The following is a 17408-nucleotide window of genomic DNA, read 5'->3' on the forward strand; positions in this document are numbered from 1 at the left end:
TATATCTTCAACAAAATTAAAAGAACCAAAAAAAAAAAAAAATCCCCAAAACCTTCACGTTTCCTGTTTTAGTCTGGGAAGGTCCTAGGGCCCCTTCCTCCCCCCTCAGTTACTTTCTTTATTGTGCTGAACTTCCAGGAACTTGGTTTCTTCCTGAAGTTTCTGAGACCTCTGACCTTCCCACTGGGAGAAAGTCAGCACATGCTACCACCTCAGCCCTTTTTGGGACAGGGAGGCTCCTGAGCCCCATCTCCCTGCCCCCACCCTGTTTGCAGAGACAAAGTCCTCCGCCAGCTCTCCGGGGCCAGGCTGCACAGGGGGAGTGACCTGGAGCCACCCTCCCGGTGAGGTCAGGCCTATGATGTTCCCGCCGCCAGCGTAAGTCCCCAAGAGCAGAGGGTGTGACTACGCCTGGCCAAGCTTTCTCTAAATTGCTTGCCGCTGCTGTGCTCTCCGACCCCTCGGCGCCGCCTGCTGGCAACCATGTCAACAACTGGAGAAAACCGAGGCCTCCCAGATCCTATTTTTTTTCCGTGTGTATTTTTTGTTTTTTAAGTTTTTTTTTTCTGTAAAATGTCCCGGTTTTCCATAACTTATAAACATGATTTCTATGGAGGGGTGGAGGGGAAAGTGACAGGCGGCCCGGCGCTCCTCTGCTGCCCTCAGGAGGACGGGGACATCAAGTCTTTCCTCCCTGAGCCTGTACAGCCGCCTCTGTGCCCCTGCCTGGGCGCTCACAATCGAATGCCCTTCAGATCCCAGAACTCCCTCGGGGACCCCAGGCCTCCAGACACTGTCCCCTGGCGCTGGGATCCTCGGGCATGGGGTAGGTCCCCTCCTTCCCACTGCCCCAACCCCAAGAGAGAGGGAGGAGGGGAGGGCAGCTGGCCCAGCAGTGGTCTGCAGAGGAAGGCCAGGAGGACTCAGCCGATGGTGAGGCCAAAGCCACACAGGAACTTATTCTTGCGGTGGTTCAGGAAGGCGCAGAGCGACAGTGTCAGGGGCAAGGGCGGAAGCTTCTTCTCCAGCGTGGCACCCACGATCCAGTTACTGTTCACAGAGCCTGTGGGTCAAGAATGGGGCAGAGACTGGGTGGCTCGATGTGCCTGGTCATCCACCTCTATGGCAGCCACAACAGACCCATAAAGTATACATCCTGGCACTTGTGAAGCGGCTACTTGGGCCTGTTACTCTCCAGCTCTGGGGTCCCTGGGATGGTGGCTTCCATGAACACACAGGACTAGTGTCGCTTGAGTTGGGCTCAAGCTTAGCTCTATCTCTAGGTAAGGGTTAAACAGGGTGCAGGCAGCAGGGCTGGACTCAGCTGGCCTGGCCCAACCACAGGGAAGACTGCTGGGGTCACAACCAAGGCCACTCCACACCATCACAACAGTCCCTTAAGCCTCAGCACCACCGAGGTTTGACAAACCCAGGTCATTGCCCAGAATGAGGTTCTGAACCTGGCTGTCATTACCCACATGCCCCTGCAGTCTCAGTTCCCCAAGTTGTGCTGGCTATACAAGCTACTCATTTGTTTCTCTGGGTAGCCCTGGTTGTCCTGGAACTCGATCTGAGGCCTCAGGCTGGCCTCAAACTCAAGAGATCCACCTGAGGGAACCTCAACAGACATCTGTTAGATAGGGCAGCAGGCAAGCCTGTATGTCATTTCTGGGTGATTGATACCCAGATTGTTTTCAGTGGGGCATCCTGGGCTAATGGTCTTGGGGATATAAAAGCAGGCTGAGGAAGCCACCAGGAGCAAGTCATCAAGCAGCACTCCTCAGGGTCCTGCTCCATCTTCTCAGTGATAGGCCTGTGCTCGGACAGTTGTAACCCAAAACAAACCCTTTCCTCCCCGAGCTGTTACCCCCACGTCTCATCACAGCAATGGGAGAACCCTAAGGAAGGAGAGAGTGAATGGGAAGGCCCAGAAGAGGGCTTAAGCATGGCTCCCAACATCCACTAGAGGTGCCAGGGTAGGAGCCATGACAAGCCTCCCAGAGTAATTTGGAGGTGTACAAACCCCCCACTCTCATTCCCCCAGCACACTTTCAACCTTCCTTTTACCCATGGCCTCTACCAGACAAAGCTGAGTCATATCTGGCCTGTTTCCCGGGAGGGAAACTGAGTCCTTCCTTACCTTTGAAGAGGAAGTTGGCCTTGGGCAGGTCCAGCTGATACCCAAAGGAGGCACTGGTGTCCTGCATCCTGGTGCTGGCCTCAAACTCCACACCCACCTGCAGCTGGGGGAGGGAAGGCCCCGCACAAACATGAGCTGCCTCCTGGGTACACCAACAGCCCCAGCAAACCCAGCCTGGGACTCACAGCTCAGAGCTCCCTCAGGCTCACCTGGTCACTGGCTTTGTGGTAATACGTCGCATGCATGCCTGCCTGACCCAGCGTTACTGTAGCCAACCAGTTGTTCACTAGGAGAGCAGAGATGGGTGAGGACTAGGTGTCAAGGGATGCGGGCATCTGGAAACCCGCTCTCTTCCCTCTCACCCTGAGATACAGGCCATAGCCCAAAGCCTCCTCCCTAAGTGCGCCCCAGGCTCACGTGTGTATTTCCCAGCTAGAGACATGACAGTGCCCTCTTCTCCAGGCCGCCGGTGGTAGACGAGCTCGCCACCTAGGGCCAGACACGGTGTGATGCTCTGGAGGTAGTGAGCCACGAGGATTCCTGTAGGAGGAGAGGGTGGTCAGACCCAGTCCTGGCTTTACCTCCCCAGAGGCTCCTGTCCCTTGTACCTCACAACAGTTCATGTGGTTCTCCTTTGTCTCTTGGGCTATGACCCCCAAGAGGTAGCACATACTTGTCACCTCTTAGGGAGAACAGAAGCAACCACCCTTCAACAGAACATGGTGAAGCAGGCCCCTCCATATCATAAACCCAGAGCTCTGAGCCACTCAGAGGCATTAAAGGAGGGCAGAAAGCTGGGAGGGAGGGATTGGAGGCATGGTTCAACAGCAGTTGCCTGGCCTGTATAAGCCTCCAAATTCTACCCCTAGAATGGGGAGCTAGAGGGGAGCAAAAAGAGAAGTCAAACCCAAAAGACAGGAATAGATGGGAAGCAAAGAGCGGAAGGGTTCCTGGGAGGACCCAAGGCCAGGAGGGCAGACGGGCCTGCTAAGGCAGTAGAGGGGGGTCCTCCCACACAATGGGAATGAATAAGCACACCTGGGATCCCATGACTTGGGAGAGACTAAATGCCAGGCCAGCCAGGGGCACAGTGAGACCATGTCTGGAAAAACTTTCCCCAGGCACATCTGACAGAATAGCGGGCAGGACTACATGTGGACCAGCTTTGGCAAGGAACTAAGTAAGTACTTCCTGCCCCCTGCAACATGAGTTCCCAGCCAGGGCCTGGGTGGGTGTGTTCTCAGGCTCCGGGGCCAGTGTGAGGGAACAGGGACCATTAGTTTCAGAACAGGATCATCTGAATCCCAGAATACCTCTGATCACCAGTATCAATTCATCTAATTAAGAGGAAACTCCTTGGGTCACCACTGTACTGGTAAAGCCATTTTTCTACCCACAGCTCCCACAACTCGTACAGAGTATCTCATAGAAGCATAAACAGAGCACTTGCCAGTGCTTAATGAATATCTTGGCTCCTCACAATAGATTGTGGTGCCCTAAGGGTTGGCCCCAGCATAAAAACAGCCAACCACTATGGGACACCTGGTCAACCCGCTTCACCCAGCCCTCTCCTAAGTGGGTTGACTGTGGAGGCTCTGAATTACAATGGTTCCTCTTAGGAGTTTGTGGGGCTTGTTCTGAGTCATCTCCCACTGTGTGGCCCAGGCCTGCCTTGACAGAGCCAGGTTAGAAGTACCACCAGAGCCCACCCCCGATCTTACCATGGCTTAAAAATGTTTCTTTCTTTTTTTTTTTTTGGTTCTTTTTTTCGGAGCTGGGGACCGAACCCAGGGCCTTGTGCTTCCTAGGCAAGCGCTCTACCACTGAGCTAAATCCCCAACCCCTTAAAAATGTTTCTTAAAAATGTGCAATGGTCTGGGTTCGGTCCCCAGCTCCGAAAAAAAGAACCCAAAAAAAAAAAAAAAAAAAAAAATGTGCAATGGCTGTTTTGTCTGCATTTATGTCTCTGTGACACCTGGTGCCCACAGAGGCCACAAGAGGGCATCGAATTGTTGTCTGGAACTGGAGTTCCAGGCAGTTATGAGGAGATACACAGGTATTTGAAATTCAGCATGGGTCTCCATCCCAACATGAGATAGAGGTGGGGCCAGCCGGCTCTCCATGCTTTGTTCCAGGACTGCCAGAGCTGCACAGAGACCCCATTTTACTAAACAATAAAGGCAACTGCTCTGGAGCTCTGGCTAGCCTCAAAGTTGGGGTGATCCTTCTGCCTTGGCCTCCCAAGTGGTTGGGATTATTGGAGTGTGGCACTGTCTATTCAAGGCGGCACACCCAGCCTCGTCAGTAGTTGTGCAAGCATGTGCAGGTGCTTGTGCAAGCACACAGGTGTGCATAGGTCAGGGGACAACTTGTGGAGTTGGTTCCCTTCCATGTGTCCCAGGGAATGGAATCCAGGAAGTCGGTCAGGCTTGGCAGCAAGTGCCTGACCTGCTCAGCCCTGCTGTGCGCCTGCCCACCTTGTTCTGCTGCTTGCTGTTGTTTTCACTCTGTGCAATCCTAGGCGGCTCAGAACTTTCGAGATTCTTCTGCCTGTGTGAGCCGCCAAGCTCTGAGCCAAAAATCTCTCTAATCAAAGCTGATGTGGAGTCTGCTCACTAATTAGCCCAGGATGACCCTGGAGGTGAAACCCTCCGGTTCCTACTCTTGGTGATGTGATTTGGGGTGTGTTCCTCTACCCACTTTGGTTAGTTGCTAGGGACTTAATGGAGGGGTCTGTACCGTAGGCAAGACCTCAGGTCAGCAGCCAGGGCTTTATCATTGAGCTTCGCCCAGCCCTGTGTACAATGCCATAGCAGCTCTTACAGCTGGATTCTAACCTATGCCCCAGGTGCTTTGTATGCCCAGTCTTCTCTACCATGCTATCTCCACGGGTCCCCACTGCAGTTTAGAATACAGCAGCAGTTCCCAAACGAAGGCTTCTGCAATGTATGAGAACGTTTCAGATGGGAAAAACTTGGAAGGTCTGTCTACATATGCCCACATCCACCTGTCCAAGAACAGTCTGGCTAAAGTCAGGTCTGAAGACTGAAAGCCCAGAAATGTCAGCATTAATTTGTAGTGGACAGGCAGCCTATTGGTAGAAGAACCCCTGCCTAAAATCCCCCCAGTAACAGGCTGTGAGTTGGGGGTGTGGCTCAGTGGTACAGCCCCTGCCTAGAATCCCCCGTGAGGGGTTGGAGCACAGTGGAGACATTGCCTAGCATGCATACTGAGACCGTGGCTGCCATTTTTAGCATTGCAAATAGATAAAGGACCAACATGAAGCCTGGCACTTTCAGAAGTGATCAACAAAATCATGTTCTTCAAGCAAATGGAAGAACCTGAGTGGCTCAAAGGGACTAGAATAATCCAAACTGAGAATGCAAGATTAGTAAGAGCTAAGGTAAGAGCAGGCCTCAGGGGTTGGGGATTTAGCTCAGTGGTAGAGCGCTTGCCTAGCAAGTGCAAGGCCCTGGGTTCGGTCCCCAGCTCCGGAGGGGGGGAAAAAAAAGGATAAGAATTTCGATCCCCAGCCCAGAAAAAAAGAAAAAGAGCAGGCCTCAGGCAGGCTGGGTTTTGGTAGAGGAAGGCAGGCCACGGTCCCAGCAGGTCCCGGCCTGATCAAGGGGGACAGTTTTAATTCTCTTTTCTGAGACGGAGTCTCTGTGTAGCCCTGGCTTTCCTAAAGGCCAGTGCTCTGCCTGCTTGGCTGACGTGGTATCTTGAATGACTACCGGTACCTATACAGATGTGCAGGTTGCCTCTGGAGGGCAGCAGCTATGTGTTCCAGCAGAGACCTTCCCATCCCTGCCGTGAACGGAGTACCTTTTTAAAAAACAAGCAAAACAACAACCAAAACCAAGGCCACCCTTCCTTTTTCCACTTCTTGGGTGAGGCACTGGCATTTTGGAGAAGCTGTCTGGCTTACTCCAGTAAGGATGTGGCCCTTTAGGAGCCATCACAGAGATGCTGTCCTTCCTCTGCCTCCAGTGACACACAGTGATAAACAAAGTCAAAAAACAAAGCAGCCACCAGTGGCTGGGCAGTGGTGGTGCATGCCTTTAATTCTGGCACTTGGGGGGGGGGGGCGGAGATGGGGGAATCTCTGAATTTTGAGGCCAGCCTGGTCTACAGAGTGAGTTTCAGGACAACCAGGGCTACACAGAGAAGCCCTGAATGGAAAAATCTCCACCCACCCACCCCGAGAGCATTCAGCCATTTGAACTTGCTTTATGCGGGACTTATCCTAACAGTAAGCCATGCACTGCACAGATATTTGCTGTTGGAGGTAAAACACGTATTTGCCATAGTTGTACACTCTAATCTCACTCAGGAGAAAGACAGGCAGAACTCAGGTGAATTCTGGGCCAGTCTCAAAAACAAAACAAGTGCCAGGCATGGTGGCACACCTTTAATCCCGGCACTCTGGAAGTGGATATTTTTTGAGTTTGAGGCCAACCTGGTCTACAGAGCAAGCTCTAGGACAGCCAGGACTACACAGTGAAATCCCATCTTGCAAAACAGAACAAAAAAATTTATGGTATTGAGACCACAACCCAGAGTCTTGCAAGCACTCTATCCCTGACCACTGCACGAGTACCTACCTCACTGGCGGATGTGGGCAGCCCCACCCCAGTCTACATCAAACATCCCACATCCCTGTGTGCTCGGCGCTCGCTATCTGGAGGTCCTTGCTGGGGTGGTCACTCCCTAGAGGTGGATTCAGGTTTTCCTCCACCATCTTATTGTCAACGCTAAAGGACACCCTATGGGGCAGGCTCGGTGCACTTACATTCTACGGGCAGTTAAGACAGGCGGTCAGTAACTCCTGCACACCAAGAAGGAGCAGAGGGCAGAAGTGCAGAGAAGGGCCAGGTGTCAAGACTCAGTGGCACTCATCTTGGTCTGTCTTATCTTTCTGTCTGCACACGGCTACCATGTGCCCTGTTCCATGACCGAAACCCAAGTCCACGTACCATGGGCAGGTGTACTAAGAACAGTTCTATCCCCTGGTGCTTCGGACATGCCCGGCCCTATAGGGCAAGAGTCCAACAAGCTTCACCAGTGTCACTAGGGTGCACATGGTTGAGCAGACAGCAGCAGTACAGGGCTGAACTGTCACCCAAGGATGGTTACTGCCAGATGGCATTGTATGGTCACAGATGGGATCCTGGAAGTTTACCACGGCGCCACATGCCATCTCTACTTCTCACCACACTCCATCATTTTACCCCTGTCCCTGGGAAACAGGCTTTCTCTGCCGATGTAACCAGGTGTGGGGGTCTGAATGAGGCCCCCCCATAGTCTCAGGCACTGTAACACTTGCATCCCAGTTGGCAGTACTCTTTGGAGCCCTGGGCACAGCCTGCTTGAGGGAATGTGTTACTGGGGGCAGACTTGGAATTTCACAGCTAATGTCATTCCTAGTGGTCTCTCTCGCTTTGCTTCTCACTTCTCCTACGCCAGCTACTTGCTGTCATGTCCCACTGCCAGGACAAACTCATCCTTCTGGATCTTTCTCTAAACCCAAACAAATTCAATCCTTCCCAGTGTTGCACTGGGCACACTGTTTGACCACACCAACTGAACCCTCACAGGGCAGGCTGGCCTTCCTTGCACAAGTCTTCCCAAGCGTTGGAATGACAGGTTTGTATCATCACGCCCAGATTTCTTGGTTTATTTCAGAGACAGTCTCATTATGCAGACCAGGTTGGCCTTCAGCTCAGGTAATCTGATGTCTCTGCCTCCCTAGTGCTGGGCCTAAGGCATGTTCCACCAGGCCAGAACAATTGCCCAGTGGTTAGGAGCACTGGTGGCTCCTTCATTAGATCTAGGTATCACCAGCACCCACAAGGCAACTTTCCACAGCCTGTAATTCCAGCCTCAAGGGAATGGACACACTGTGCTGGCCTGAAGGAAACGGGCACGCTTGGAGTGTGTGTGTGTGTGTCCACATATGCATGTGCACACGCCCTCACACATATTGCAGGCAAACACACTCACCAAATAAAGTTAAAAAAAAGTAGGCACCCTTACCCTGAAGGGATCCAACATCTATCTTTGACTCTCCCTAGTCCTGAGATTACAGATATGGCTACACCAGCTTTGTGGTTTGCCTCTTATTTTATTCATTTTTTGAGAAAGACTCTCAGCTCAGGCTGCCAGAAATCCAAGACTGCCCTGCCTCAGCCTTGGGAGTGCTGGGACCACAAGCTCATCTCAGCACCCAGGATCTCAAGTCACTCCAACCTTGCCACCCCTCAGAGGCAAAACCATGCGCCTTGTGGGGACAGGGGATCTGGACCAAGGCTTCTTGAGTACCAGTGAGCCCCCCACCTCTTACCTGAACCCACCAAGACATCTGGGTTGCCCAGGGTGACAGCAGCCGTGAAGTCGGAGCCACGGTACTCGCCATCCACCTGCCAGTTCACGAACTTGGACTGCTGGGTCTGTGGGGGAGGGGCGGTGTGAGGACCACGGGTGAGGAAGCCCCTGTGGGGGTGACAGGCCACAACCATGTGTGACTCACCTGGATGGCCATCTTGGACCTGAGGCCTGGGCTCAGCTGGTGGATGACCTGTGCATTGAGGCTGCCACTATTGTCCATGTCACCCACCAGCACGGGGAACGCCTGTGGAAGAGAATGAAGGGTAGAGGGTGAGCACCGGTCACACTGGCATCGCCTCCACCATGAAGCCTCCCCAGTGCTTCCACTGTGTTGTGGAGCTAACTGGGGAGGCAGAGCAGGAACTCAATGCAGGAACGTGAAGGCAGGGGCTGAGGCCACGGAAGGGGGCCACTTGCTCAGCCTCTCTCGTAGCACCCTCGACCAGCCTGGGGGTGACTTGGGGGGCAGCACTGCCCAAAGTGAGTCTGCCCTCCACCGTCATCTAGAAAGTGGCCCCAATCTGTCTGTGGGTAGCATTTTCTCAGCTGAAGTTCCTCTCCCCAGGTAACTGTAGCTTGTCCCACCCTGGCTAGCTGCACTAGCTAGTCAGCACACTAGTCATGTCATTGAGGATACCAGTGACATGAGTGACATCAGTGTCACTGAGTGACCTCCAGAGAGCTGGGTTACAGGTCTGCACTGTTTGTTTGTTTGTTTGTTTATGGGCGTTGGTCTTGCTATGTGACACGGAACTCCGCCTTCTGCCATAGCCTTTCCTTTCCTAGGGTTAGGATGAGAGGCAGTGTTGGGCAGGACAGTCAGCTGGGCATGCTCTGCTTCCTGGCTGACAACACAAGACCTCCACGGTGGGCTTCTGCTCCTACTGCCTCTCTTCCCCGCCACAACTGCAGACTTTCTCTCCAACTACTCAGAGGCCATTTGTTCCCCACGTCACCATTCTCTGAGCCATGTCACAGGTGAGCCTCGCCTCTTAGATACCGACCTGCTCCACTCTTCAAAACATGCCTCAAGGGGCCAACGAGATGGCACAGTAAAAGGGTAAAGGTGCTTGTCACCAAGCCTGAGAGCAGTGTTCAAGCCCCAGAGCACACAGGGGGAAGGAAAGAAGTTGTCCTCTATCCTCCCTGGGCCTCCCGCCACACAAACAAATGCAATTCCAAGTGCAGCACAGGCTTTTCCTGCCTCCAAACACTAGGGCCCCGTGACACATGGGCAGTGCTGCGCAGGTCCCCTTGCTACTCTAACGCAGCTCCTGAGAACGCTTTCATTCCCGGCTGATCTGCTTGCAAGTGGAGGTGCAAGACTGTAGAGATTTAAAAACAAAAACGTGGCAGGCATTTTAATCCCAGCACTTGGGAGACGGGCAGGAGGGCACAAAGACCTGAGTTGGATTCCAGCCTGGTTTAGAGTTCGAGTCCAGTAAGAGCTGGGATAGGTATGAACTAGGGAAAAACATTCCTACATGCAAGTGTAGCAACCCATGTTCAAATGCCCAGCACATGTATCGGCATGGTCTAAGTGTCATGTATGGCTGCACATGCCTGTCACTCTAACCCTGTAGAGATGGTGCATCCTGTGAGCCTGCTTGGCAGCCTGTCTAGGCCCAAACAGTGAGCTTTCGGATCAGATGTCCCAATCTGGCTTTTGCAGGCGCCTGCACACATGCATACAACACACAAAAAACTGCTAAGGAAGCATCAGTGAGAATGTTTGTCTAGTATGTCCAGGTTTGAGTCCCAGCACCAGATAAACTGAGCATGAGGACTTATGCCTGCAATGTCAGCACTTAGGGAGGTAAAGACAGGAGGGCTGATGGTTTAAGATTATCCTCAGCCACAGCTCAGTATTTCCAAAAACACCAACAAAAACCCAGCGGTAACACAAGGAACGATCTAACTCAGATCTTTACCTCCCACTCCCACCCAGCTCCACCCCATTATCTATCCCAAGGAACATACCTGGAGCACCCATCTGACCCCATTTCTCCCTCGCCAAATCTCTGTGGCTCTCTAGCACCCCCTAGAGAACACCCAAGCAAAGAGCTTGACATTCCAGGTGCTGTCTGGTTCCCAGCATCCTGGTCATCACCAAGTTGTCCTTCAACTGCAGCCCCTTACCCCAGCATCACTCAGCTCAGGAGCAGACACAGGAAATATGCTAGAGAAATTGCTGGGGAAGGAGTCACCCATGTCCCAACACCTCCATGGCGCTAGGCTGCTCACTTGCTCACCACCTCCCCTCTCAACCCCTTGAGTCTGTCACCTGGCCAACGTTAGGATGACTAAAGGAACCTTACCTCTGTGGGACTCAGCTGTTTTGTCCCCACGTATGTAACCCCGAAGTGGTAGTTGGACTCCCCAATTGTGCCGAGGGCTACTGTATGGGTCACCTGGGAGAAAAGAGTAGGCGGTGGGGTCTTGGCAATGGCTGGGGGAAGCAAACTAGTGGTGTGGGGCTGGGGAGTTGGCACCAGGTGGCAGGCCAGGGTTAGCAGCATCAATGCCCAGGGTTCCAACAAAGCACCAGGCCTGACCTGATGAGATTCAAGGTTACCTGTGAGAAAAGTTGGGCCAGGGTGGGCTCCACACTCACTGTTTACACTGCTGCTTGACTTTGCAGGGTAAGAATTCTGAGCCCCTAAACGCTAACTCTCCCACTCCCGCTGAGGAGTCAACCTGGAATATATGAGTCTTACTGTTGTTTTGCCTTTATGTTTTGATACAGGGTCTTGTGATGCATGTCGTGCAGGTCTGGGGAGTAAGATCTTCCTGTCTCTGCCCTGGCCAGTAGTGCCACTGGAGTGCTATTTGAATCTTGCTACCTACCAAAAAGCCCAAGGCTTTAAGAGAGTGGGGGGATCTGTACCCATGGAGGAGTATGGCTGTTGTAACCTCTGGAGGGTCAAGGCATCAGAAAGGCTCACCTGGAAACGATTGCTTAACCCTTTGTTGACTGTAAGTTTGACACCTTCCATCTGAACCGGAAACAGCTCTGCAGAAGAGAGATGCTGTCACACCCCAAATTCTTTCCCTGCCATCCCAAGCTCTCTCCAGAGACCTGTATCTCACCAACTAACTGAAAATCCTACCGCTAGAGGAGCCTCCACCTACCACATGGGGCCAGGCCCTTTGCATGTTTTAAATCCGGTGCAGTCACCTGAACTTAGGAAACTCACTTTCTTGACATGAAACTTCTCATGCTTACAGTTCTCACCACACAGGACTGTTCCCAGTAATTGGTAAGTTAACACATATTTGAGTATCAAGAATAAGAATGTACCCTTCTTGTGATCAAAATGTCAAGATGATCCTAGGCTAGGATCCAGGTCCCTTGGGTTGAACCCCTCACGGGAACGTTGGGGGACACCTCTTGACACTGTGACCTTGGGCTATAATTCCTTCTCTGATCACATAAATGAGTCTTGGTGGGGTTGGTGCCCTGGCTCCCAGTGCCCTAAGACTTCTTTCTCCTACTGTGGCATTCTTCCCCAAGGAGTTCAACATCTGATCGCAATTCCGAGTCCCAAGTTCAAGGTCCCACCGCCCCATCCTATCCTCAGCTCCTAACGTTCTGTTCAATGACTGCAACGATGCGCGCCAATCCTCCGGGGGTCCCTTCCTTTTCCCTCGGGCGATGCGGGAGGGCGCCCCTCACCCTTGCACTTCCGGTGGCACTCCTCGAACGTCCCCGGGTTGGGCAGGCAGCCGCAGTTCCCATCGTTCGAGGACGCCGCAGCGCCGCTCGCCGCGGCCCCGGGAGTCCGTTCCGAACCGCGACCAGCGTTTGACCCAGTGCCCAGGCCACCTCCAAGTGGCGGCAGCGTGAAGCCTGGCGGCGAAGGAGGCGGCGGCGGGAGCCCCACGAGGGACGGCGTAGGAGGCGGCGGTGGCCCTGCGGGCGGAGAGCTAGCAGCCAACACGTTCCCCATGGTATCTGCGAGGGGAAAGGTCAGAGGCCAGGGGTCAGGGGACACACGCACACCCCCCGGATGCGACCTCAGGCACTTCCCACCCAACGCAGACTGGGCTCTCACTGGCGGCAGCTGCGGCGCCTGTTCCCGGCCTGGGCTCCGCTCCTACCCCGTGCGCTATGCGCAACCGAACCCGCTGCCGCCGCCGCCGCTGTTTCCCCGCCCCATGGAGCTTATTGGTTCGGTATCCTCCGAGATCCGCCCACCGCTCTAGAAATAAGATATTCTATTGGAGATTTGGCAGGAAGTTCCACCCTTCTCGTTGAAACACCCATTTCCATTGGCTTTTAGTCGAAATTAGTCAGTGCAGTTTCCCGTACTTTCCTATTGGCTTGTGTATCTTGTGCCCATTGGTTCGCGACGCCGCGGGGCTGGTGCTAGTTCGCTATTTGTCAATATCACAGGAATTGAAACGCCTACTTGCTCATTGCCCCACCCTCTTTTTGGAGGCGCGGAGCCCCGCCCCAGAAAATGCCTTGACCATTGGTGGGTTTTGGTTCATCTCGCATTCTAATTGGATACAGTACGTCTAGTAGGCTGACCGTAGTGACGTGTTATGATAGTTCTCTCATTGGCTCAAATGCCAGGGTCAAAGGACATTGGTAGAGGTGCGTTGCGCTGCAGACGCTGCTAGGCAGCAAGGTCAGGTCTAGCGTCCCAACAGGCACTGCGATGGAGAGGCAGGGTCTCCGGCTGAAAAGCCGGAAGTGCTGCCCCTTCCCACAGTGCCTCGGGAAAGTTTCAAACCAGTTGTGTGAAAACTGGCCCGCATCTACTTACCCACAATGCCCGCTTTCTCCCTTAACGCAACAGCTGCCTAAGCCCCCCTTCTTACCCATCATGCCGTCTGCTCCTTGCGTCACTGTGGCTTCTATCTTTGGCCCATTCATTCGTTTCCCATTACCCAGCATTCATTTCCCCATTCATTGCGCTTCAATCCCGAGGCTCTGCTTAGCCCATTTCTGCCTGTTCACTTATATCATCCTTCTGGCCTTTGTCTAATTGACCGTCGTGGAATCTTTTAATTTCTGGCTGTTACCCATTATGCCCATGGCTCTGTTTTTTATCGCTTTGCCTCTGGCTCATTCGTTTAGCTACATTACCCATCACGCCTTGGGGGCTTCTTTGAAAATATTTGCCTCATGACCTTAGACACCTCTTGCATGCCTATTTGTTTTTGTTTTAGTTGATGTGGTTTTGCTTATTACTCATTAATTTCTGCGGCATCTTTGAACTTTTTTTGGGAGGGAGGGGTATCTATTCCGTATTGACTTACAGATCACGGATGCCTTCAGTCTCCAGTCCTCATTCATTTCCCTCACATGCTTCCCCACTCCCTTCACATCTCACAGAAAACACAAGACTTTATCAAAGTATAAACTCATATTATGTAGGAAATGCTTACAAAATAATATTCCCAACCCAGATTGCCAGATTCTCCATCACACACACACACACACACCATCCCCTAAAGAGGGATGTGTAGTTCTCATCTCACTGGGTAGGGGTTATAAGAATTCAGTAGTCTTCCGATAAGAGCAGATTCTCCCAAACTTGGGGTGGCAAGGCACACTTGCATTAGGCTCTCCCCTCCAGCACTGGACCTGGAATTCATGCTCTGGAGACAGGAACTGGGGTGCTGGGTGATGAGGAGAGGGTGTGAACCCTGAGATTCCTGCCTGCAGGAGTGGGTGGAAATGGGGAGGTCCTACCTGACACTGGGGAATCCTCTCCCTTTTCACCTTTGGGGAGCAGGGTGGGAGCCTCTGCTGCCTGGAGGGCTCAGGTCTGAGCAGCAGGGAGCCCTGGATCCTGTTCTTGCATAACTGTGGGGACTCTAAGGCCTGAGGATAAGTGCAAGGTCCGGATTCTTTGAGACTTTAAGGGTAGTTGAGATAGAAGTATTCGGTGAATGCCGTGGTCAAAGGGTCGCAGCCTTAGGAGTCCTTGTGGGGGACAGGTGGTACAGAAGAATATTCTGAGCTCCCTGCCTTGGGAGGTAAAATCCCTAGGTTTCCAGTTATGCAGGTTTGCCTGCCTCAGAAATCATAGGTTGGATGTCATGGTGGAGCCATTAAGAAGTCACAGGTGGATTGCATGGGTGATAGCTGTCCCTGGCCTGCCTGGAAGTCAGAGTGTCCTAGATCACTGGTGGAAAGCTGAGGGGTCAAGGGTGAAAGGTGAGAGGTCAGAGCCCTTGTGCCTCCCTCACACATACATGGCCCGTGACACAAAAAAGTCTTTGCTCTGGTAGGAGTCAGAGGGGCTGGGGTAGGATAGGGCATCATAAATAGGGTTGATTTTATCCAGGAAATCTTCCTCCTCCTCATCTTCCTCCTCATCTTCGAGACCCAGGGAAACCCCCTCCACAACATTGGGTCCTGGAGGTACAAGAAGAGAAGGTCCCAGGCCTGTAGCCCCTAACAGCAGGGGCCCTGACCGCTCTTCCAGGGTGGGCAGCTCGTGATATCGAGGCATCTCCTAGAAGTGGGGAGCAAGCAAGATGTCAAGGTCACCTCGGTCTCAGGATGGTGTCCCAGACAGATCTGACCCCTGCCGATCAGATCCAACTACACCACTGTCATCTTTTCTTCCTGGACCAAACTTCTTTGTACAGTCACTCCTAACCCAAGCCCAGCACTGACTCCTTACCCTGTGTCAATCTTCCTCTTTGACCTCTGAAACCCAAACCTTACCCAAGAACTTTGACCTCTGTTATATCTCCTCCTCCTCCTCTTCTTCTTCCTCCTCCTCTTCCTCCTTCTTCCTCCTTCCTCCTCCTCCTCCCTCCTTCCTCCTTCCTCCTCCTCTTCCTCCTTCCTCCTTCCTCCTTCCTCCTTCCTCCTCTTCTTCCTCTTCTTCCTCCTCCTCTTCCTCCTCCTCTTCTTCCTCTTCCTCCTCCTCCTCCTCGTCTAGTAGTAGTACTAGTACATATTTTTTATGTAACTCTGGCTGTTCTGGTGAGCCAGATCTGCTTGCCTCAGTCTCCTGAGTATTAGAATCATAGGTCTAGGCTGCCATAAATTTCAAAATGTTGGGGATTGAACTCAGGGCTTTGTGCATGCTGGGCAAAAAAGTGGAACCAACCAATTTATAACCCCAACCTGACCCCAATCTTTGCGTGTTTGGAGATGAGGTCTCATGTAACTCAAGGTATTCTCTGTAGTCAAAGATGACCTTGAATTCCTGACCCTCCTGCCTCAATCTTCCTCAGGTCTCAGAAGGGGCACAGGTTGGTTTCAAAATGGCAACCCTACCTCAGGCTCCCAAATTCTGCAGTTACAGGTGTAGATCCCCACACCAGGCATGGCTTTGGTCTTGTTTTTCTAGATTTTTGGAAATACTTGTGTGTGTGTGTGTGTGTGTGTGTGTGTGTGTGTGTGTGTACTAGTATTTGTGTAGAAACCAGAGGAGGGTATCTGATCTCTTAAGGCTGGAGTCTCAGGCACTGGGGGATGCCTTGTATGTGACTCAGACACAACTCTGGTCCTCATGACACAGCAAGCTCTAAACTGTGGAGTCAACCATCCTGCTGCTTTTCTTGGTTATTTTGAAAAAAAAAAAAAAATCCCACCCTTGAGCTCATGCCCGCCTTGTAGCCCAGGTTGGTTGAATATGCTGTGAGTCAAATTTATGGTGATTTGCTTCTCTCAGCTTCCCAAGTGCTGGGGTCAGAGGGTGGAGCTACACTGCACAGCTCTGACCTCAATATTTACTTTATTTAACCTTGGCTATGGGGCTGGAGAGATGGCTCAGCGGTTAAGAGTACTGGCTCTTCCAGAGGTCCTGAGTTCAAATCCCAGCAACCACATGGTGGCTCACAACCATCTGTAATGGGATCTGATGCCGTCTTCTGGTGTGTCTGAAGACAGCTACAGTATATATATATATATATATATATATATATATATATATATATATATATATATATAAAATCTTAAAAAAAAAAAAAACAACAACAACAACAAAACCTTGAGTGTCAATCAGTCTCTCGAGCTGCCTTCGCCTCCTTATCTGACTCTTGACCACCAGATGGTCTATGATGTCCCCTGGGACCCCAGGGGAATGGCTCCATGGTGCTACTGCTGCTGCAGGCACAGCCCTGGGCAACTCATGTGCTCTACTCCATGCGACACAACCTTGATCCTCAACCCTTAAGCCACCCCCTAAGCCCACCCTGGTTTACCCAGAAGTTCCCACCTGATCAGCACAAGAGACACCAGCATCAAAGTATGGCGTCTTCACTGGGCTGTGTTCCGAGGGTCCCAAAGTGAAGAGTTGTGAGGGCTGTGGAAGGACACAAGGGTCAGCCAGGATCCCTCCTGGCTGCTGCTTCCAGCCAGCACCATCCCAGGCCAACAGCCCCCTCCCAGCTTGACCCTGGGAAGAGGGCAGGATATGAAGGCAGGGCATCCTGGGTTCTAGGGGAACACCTTACCATTTCTGGTTCCTCCAGCTTGGCCTTTGGGGTGGGTGGCTTATAGGAGGGAGGTCCTTCCAGTCTGTAGGGGTCGGGGTAGGAAGCAGATCAATGGGAAGTTAGCCCCCTTTCCCAGCTTCTCCTCTTATAGGAGGTGCCTCTGGTTCTCCAGAGGACAAAGGACTGGTCACTTTGACCCTTGCTGTCAGACTGGCCACTTGAGGGGAAGTAGGTAGAAAGTGCTGTGTTTTACTTGGGTTTTTAGCACCATCCCTACCCCTGCCCCAGTGCTATGAGGGAGTCAGACTGAACAAGTTCCAGTCCCAGAACCCTCCGGAAAGAATCAGAAAATTCTCGCCCAAGCAAGTGAGCCAGGTGTGTGGCCCACACCTGTATTCCTACTACTAAGGAAGGTCTCTGAGTTCAATGTCAGCTCCAGCTACAAGATGATCTCTAGGCCATCCAGGGC

The 17408-nt window shown here is 52.4% G+C and overlaps 2 protein-coding genes across 3 annotated transcripts in view; both read right to left on the reverse strand.

Moving 5' to 3' along the window:
* Positions 1 to 518: 518 nt before the first annotated feature.
* On the reverse strand, positions 519 to 12635 carry Tomm40 (translocase of outer mitochondrial membrane 40). Its single transcript, NM_212520.2, is given in 10 exon segments — positions 519 to 1063; positions 2141 to 2243; positions 2350 to 2426; positions 2558 to 2680; positions 8484 to 8589; positions 8670 to 8771; positions 10846 to 10938; positions 11473 to 11540; positions 12204 to 12482; positions 12583 to 12635. Coding segments are annotated over 9 exon segments (1086 nt in total). The 5' UTR covers positions 12478 to 12482; positions 12583 to 12635; the 3' UTR covers positions 519 to 923.
* A 1248-nt stretch (positions 12636 to 13883) lies between these two features.
* Nectin2 (nectin cell adhesion molecule 2) overlaps positions 13884 to 17408 on the reverse strand; it is a 35069-nt gene continuing 31544 nt past the window's right edge. Inside the window, exons 7-9 of one of the 2 annotated variants that reach the window (XR_015622415.1) lie at positions 16958 to 17021; positions 16720 to 16806; positions 13884 to 15000 (exon numbers count right to left, since the gene is read on the reverse strand). Coding sequence is in view for 1 of the 2 variants with exons in the window: in NM_001012064.1 (NP_001012064.1) it covers positions 14728 to 15000; positions 16720 to 16806; positions 16958 to 17021 (424 nt within the window). In the remaining variant the exon portion in view is untranslated. 2 annotated transcript variants of the gene reach the window in all.

Source organism: Rattus norvegicus, chromosome 1 (genome assembly GCF_021556685.1).
Source record: "Rattus norvegicus strain SHRSP/BbbUtx chromosome 1, alternate assembly SHRSP_T2T, whole genome shotgun sequence".
Taxonomy (NCBI): Eukaryota; Metazoa; Chordata; class Mammalia; order Rodentia; family Muridae; genus Rattus; species Rattus norvegicus.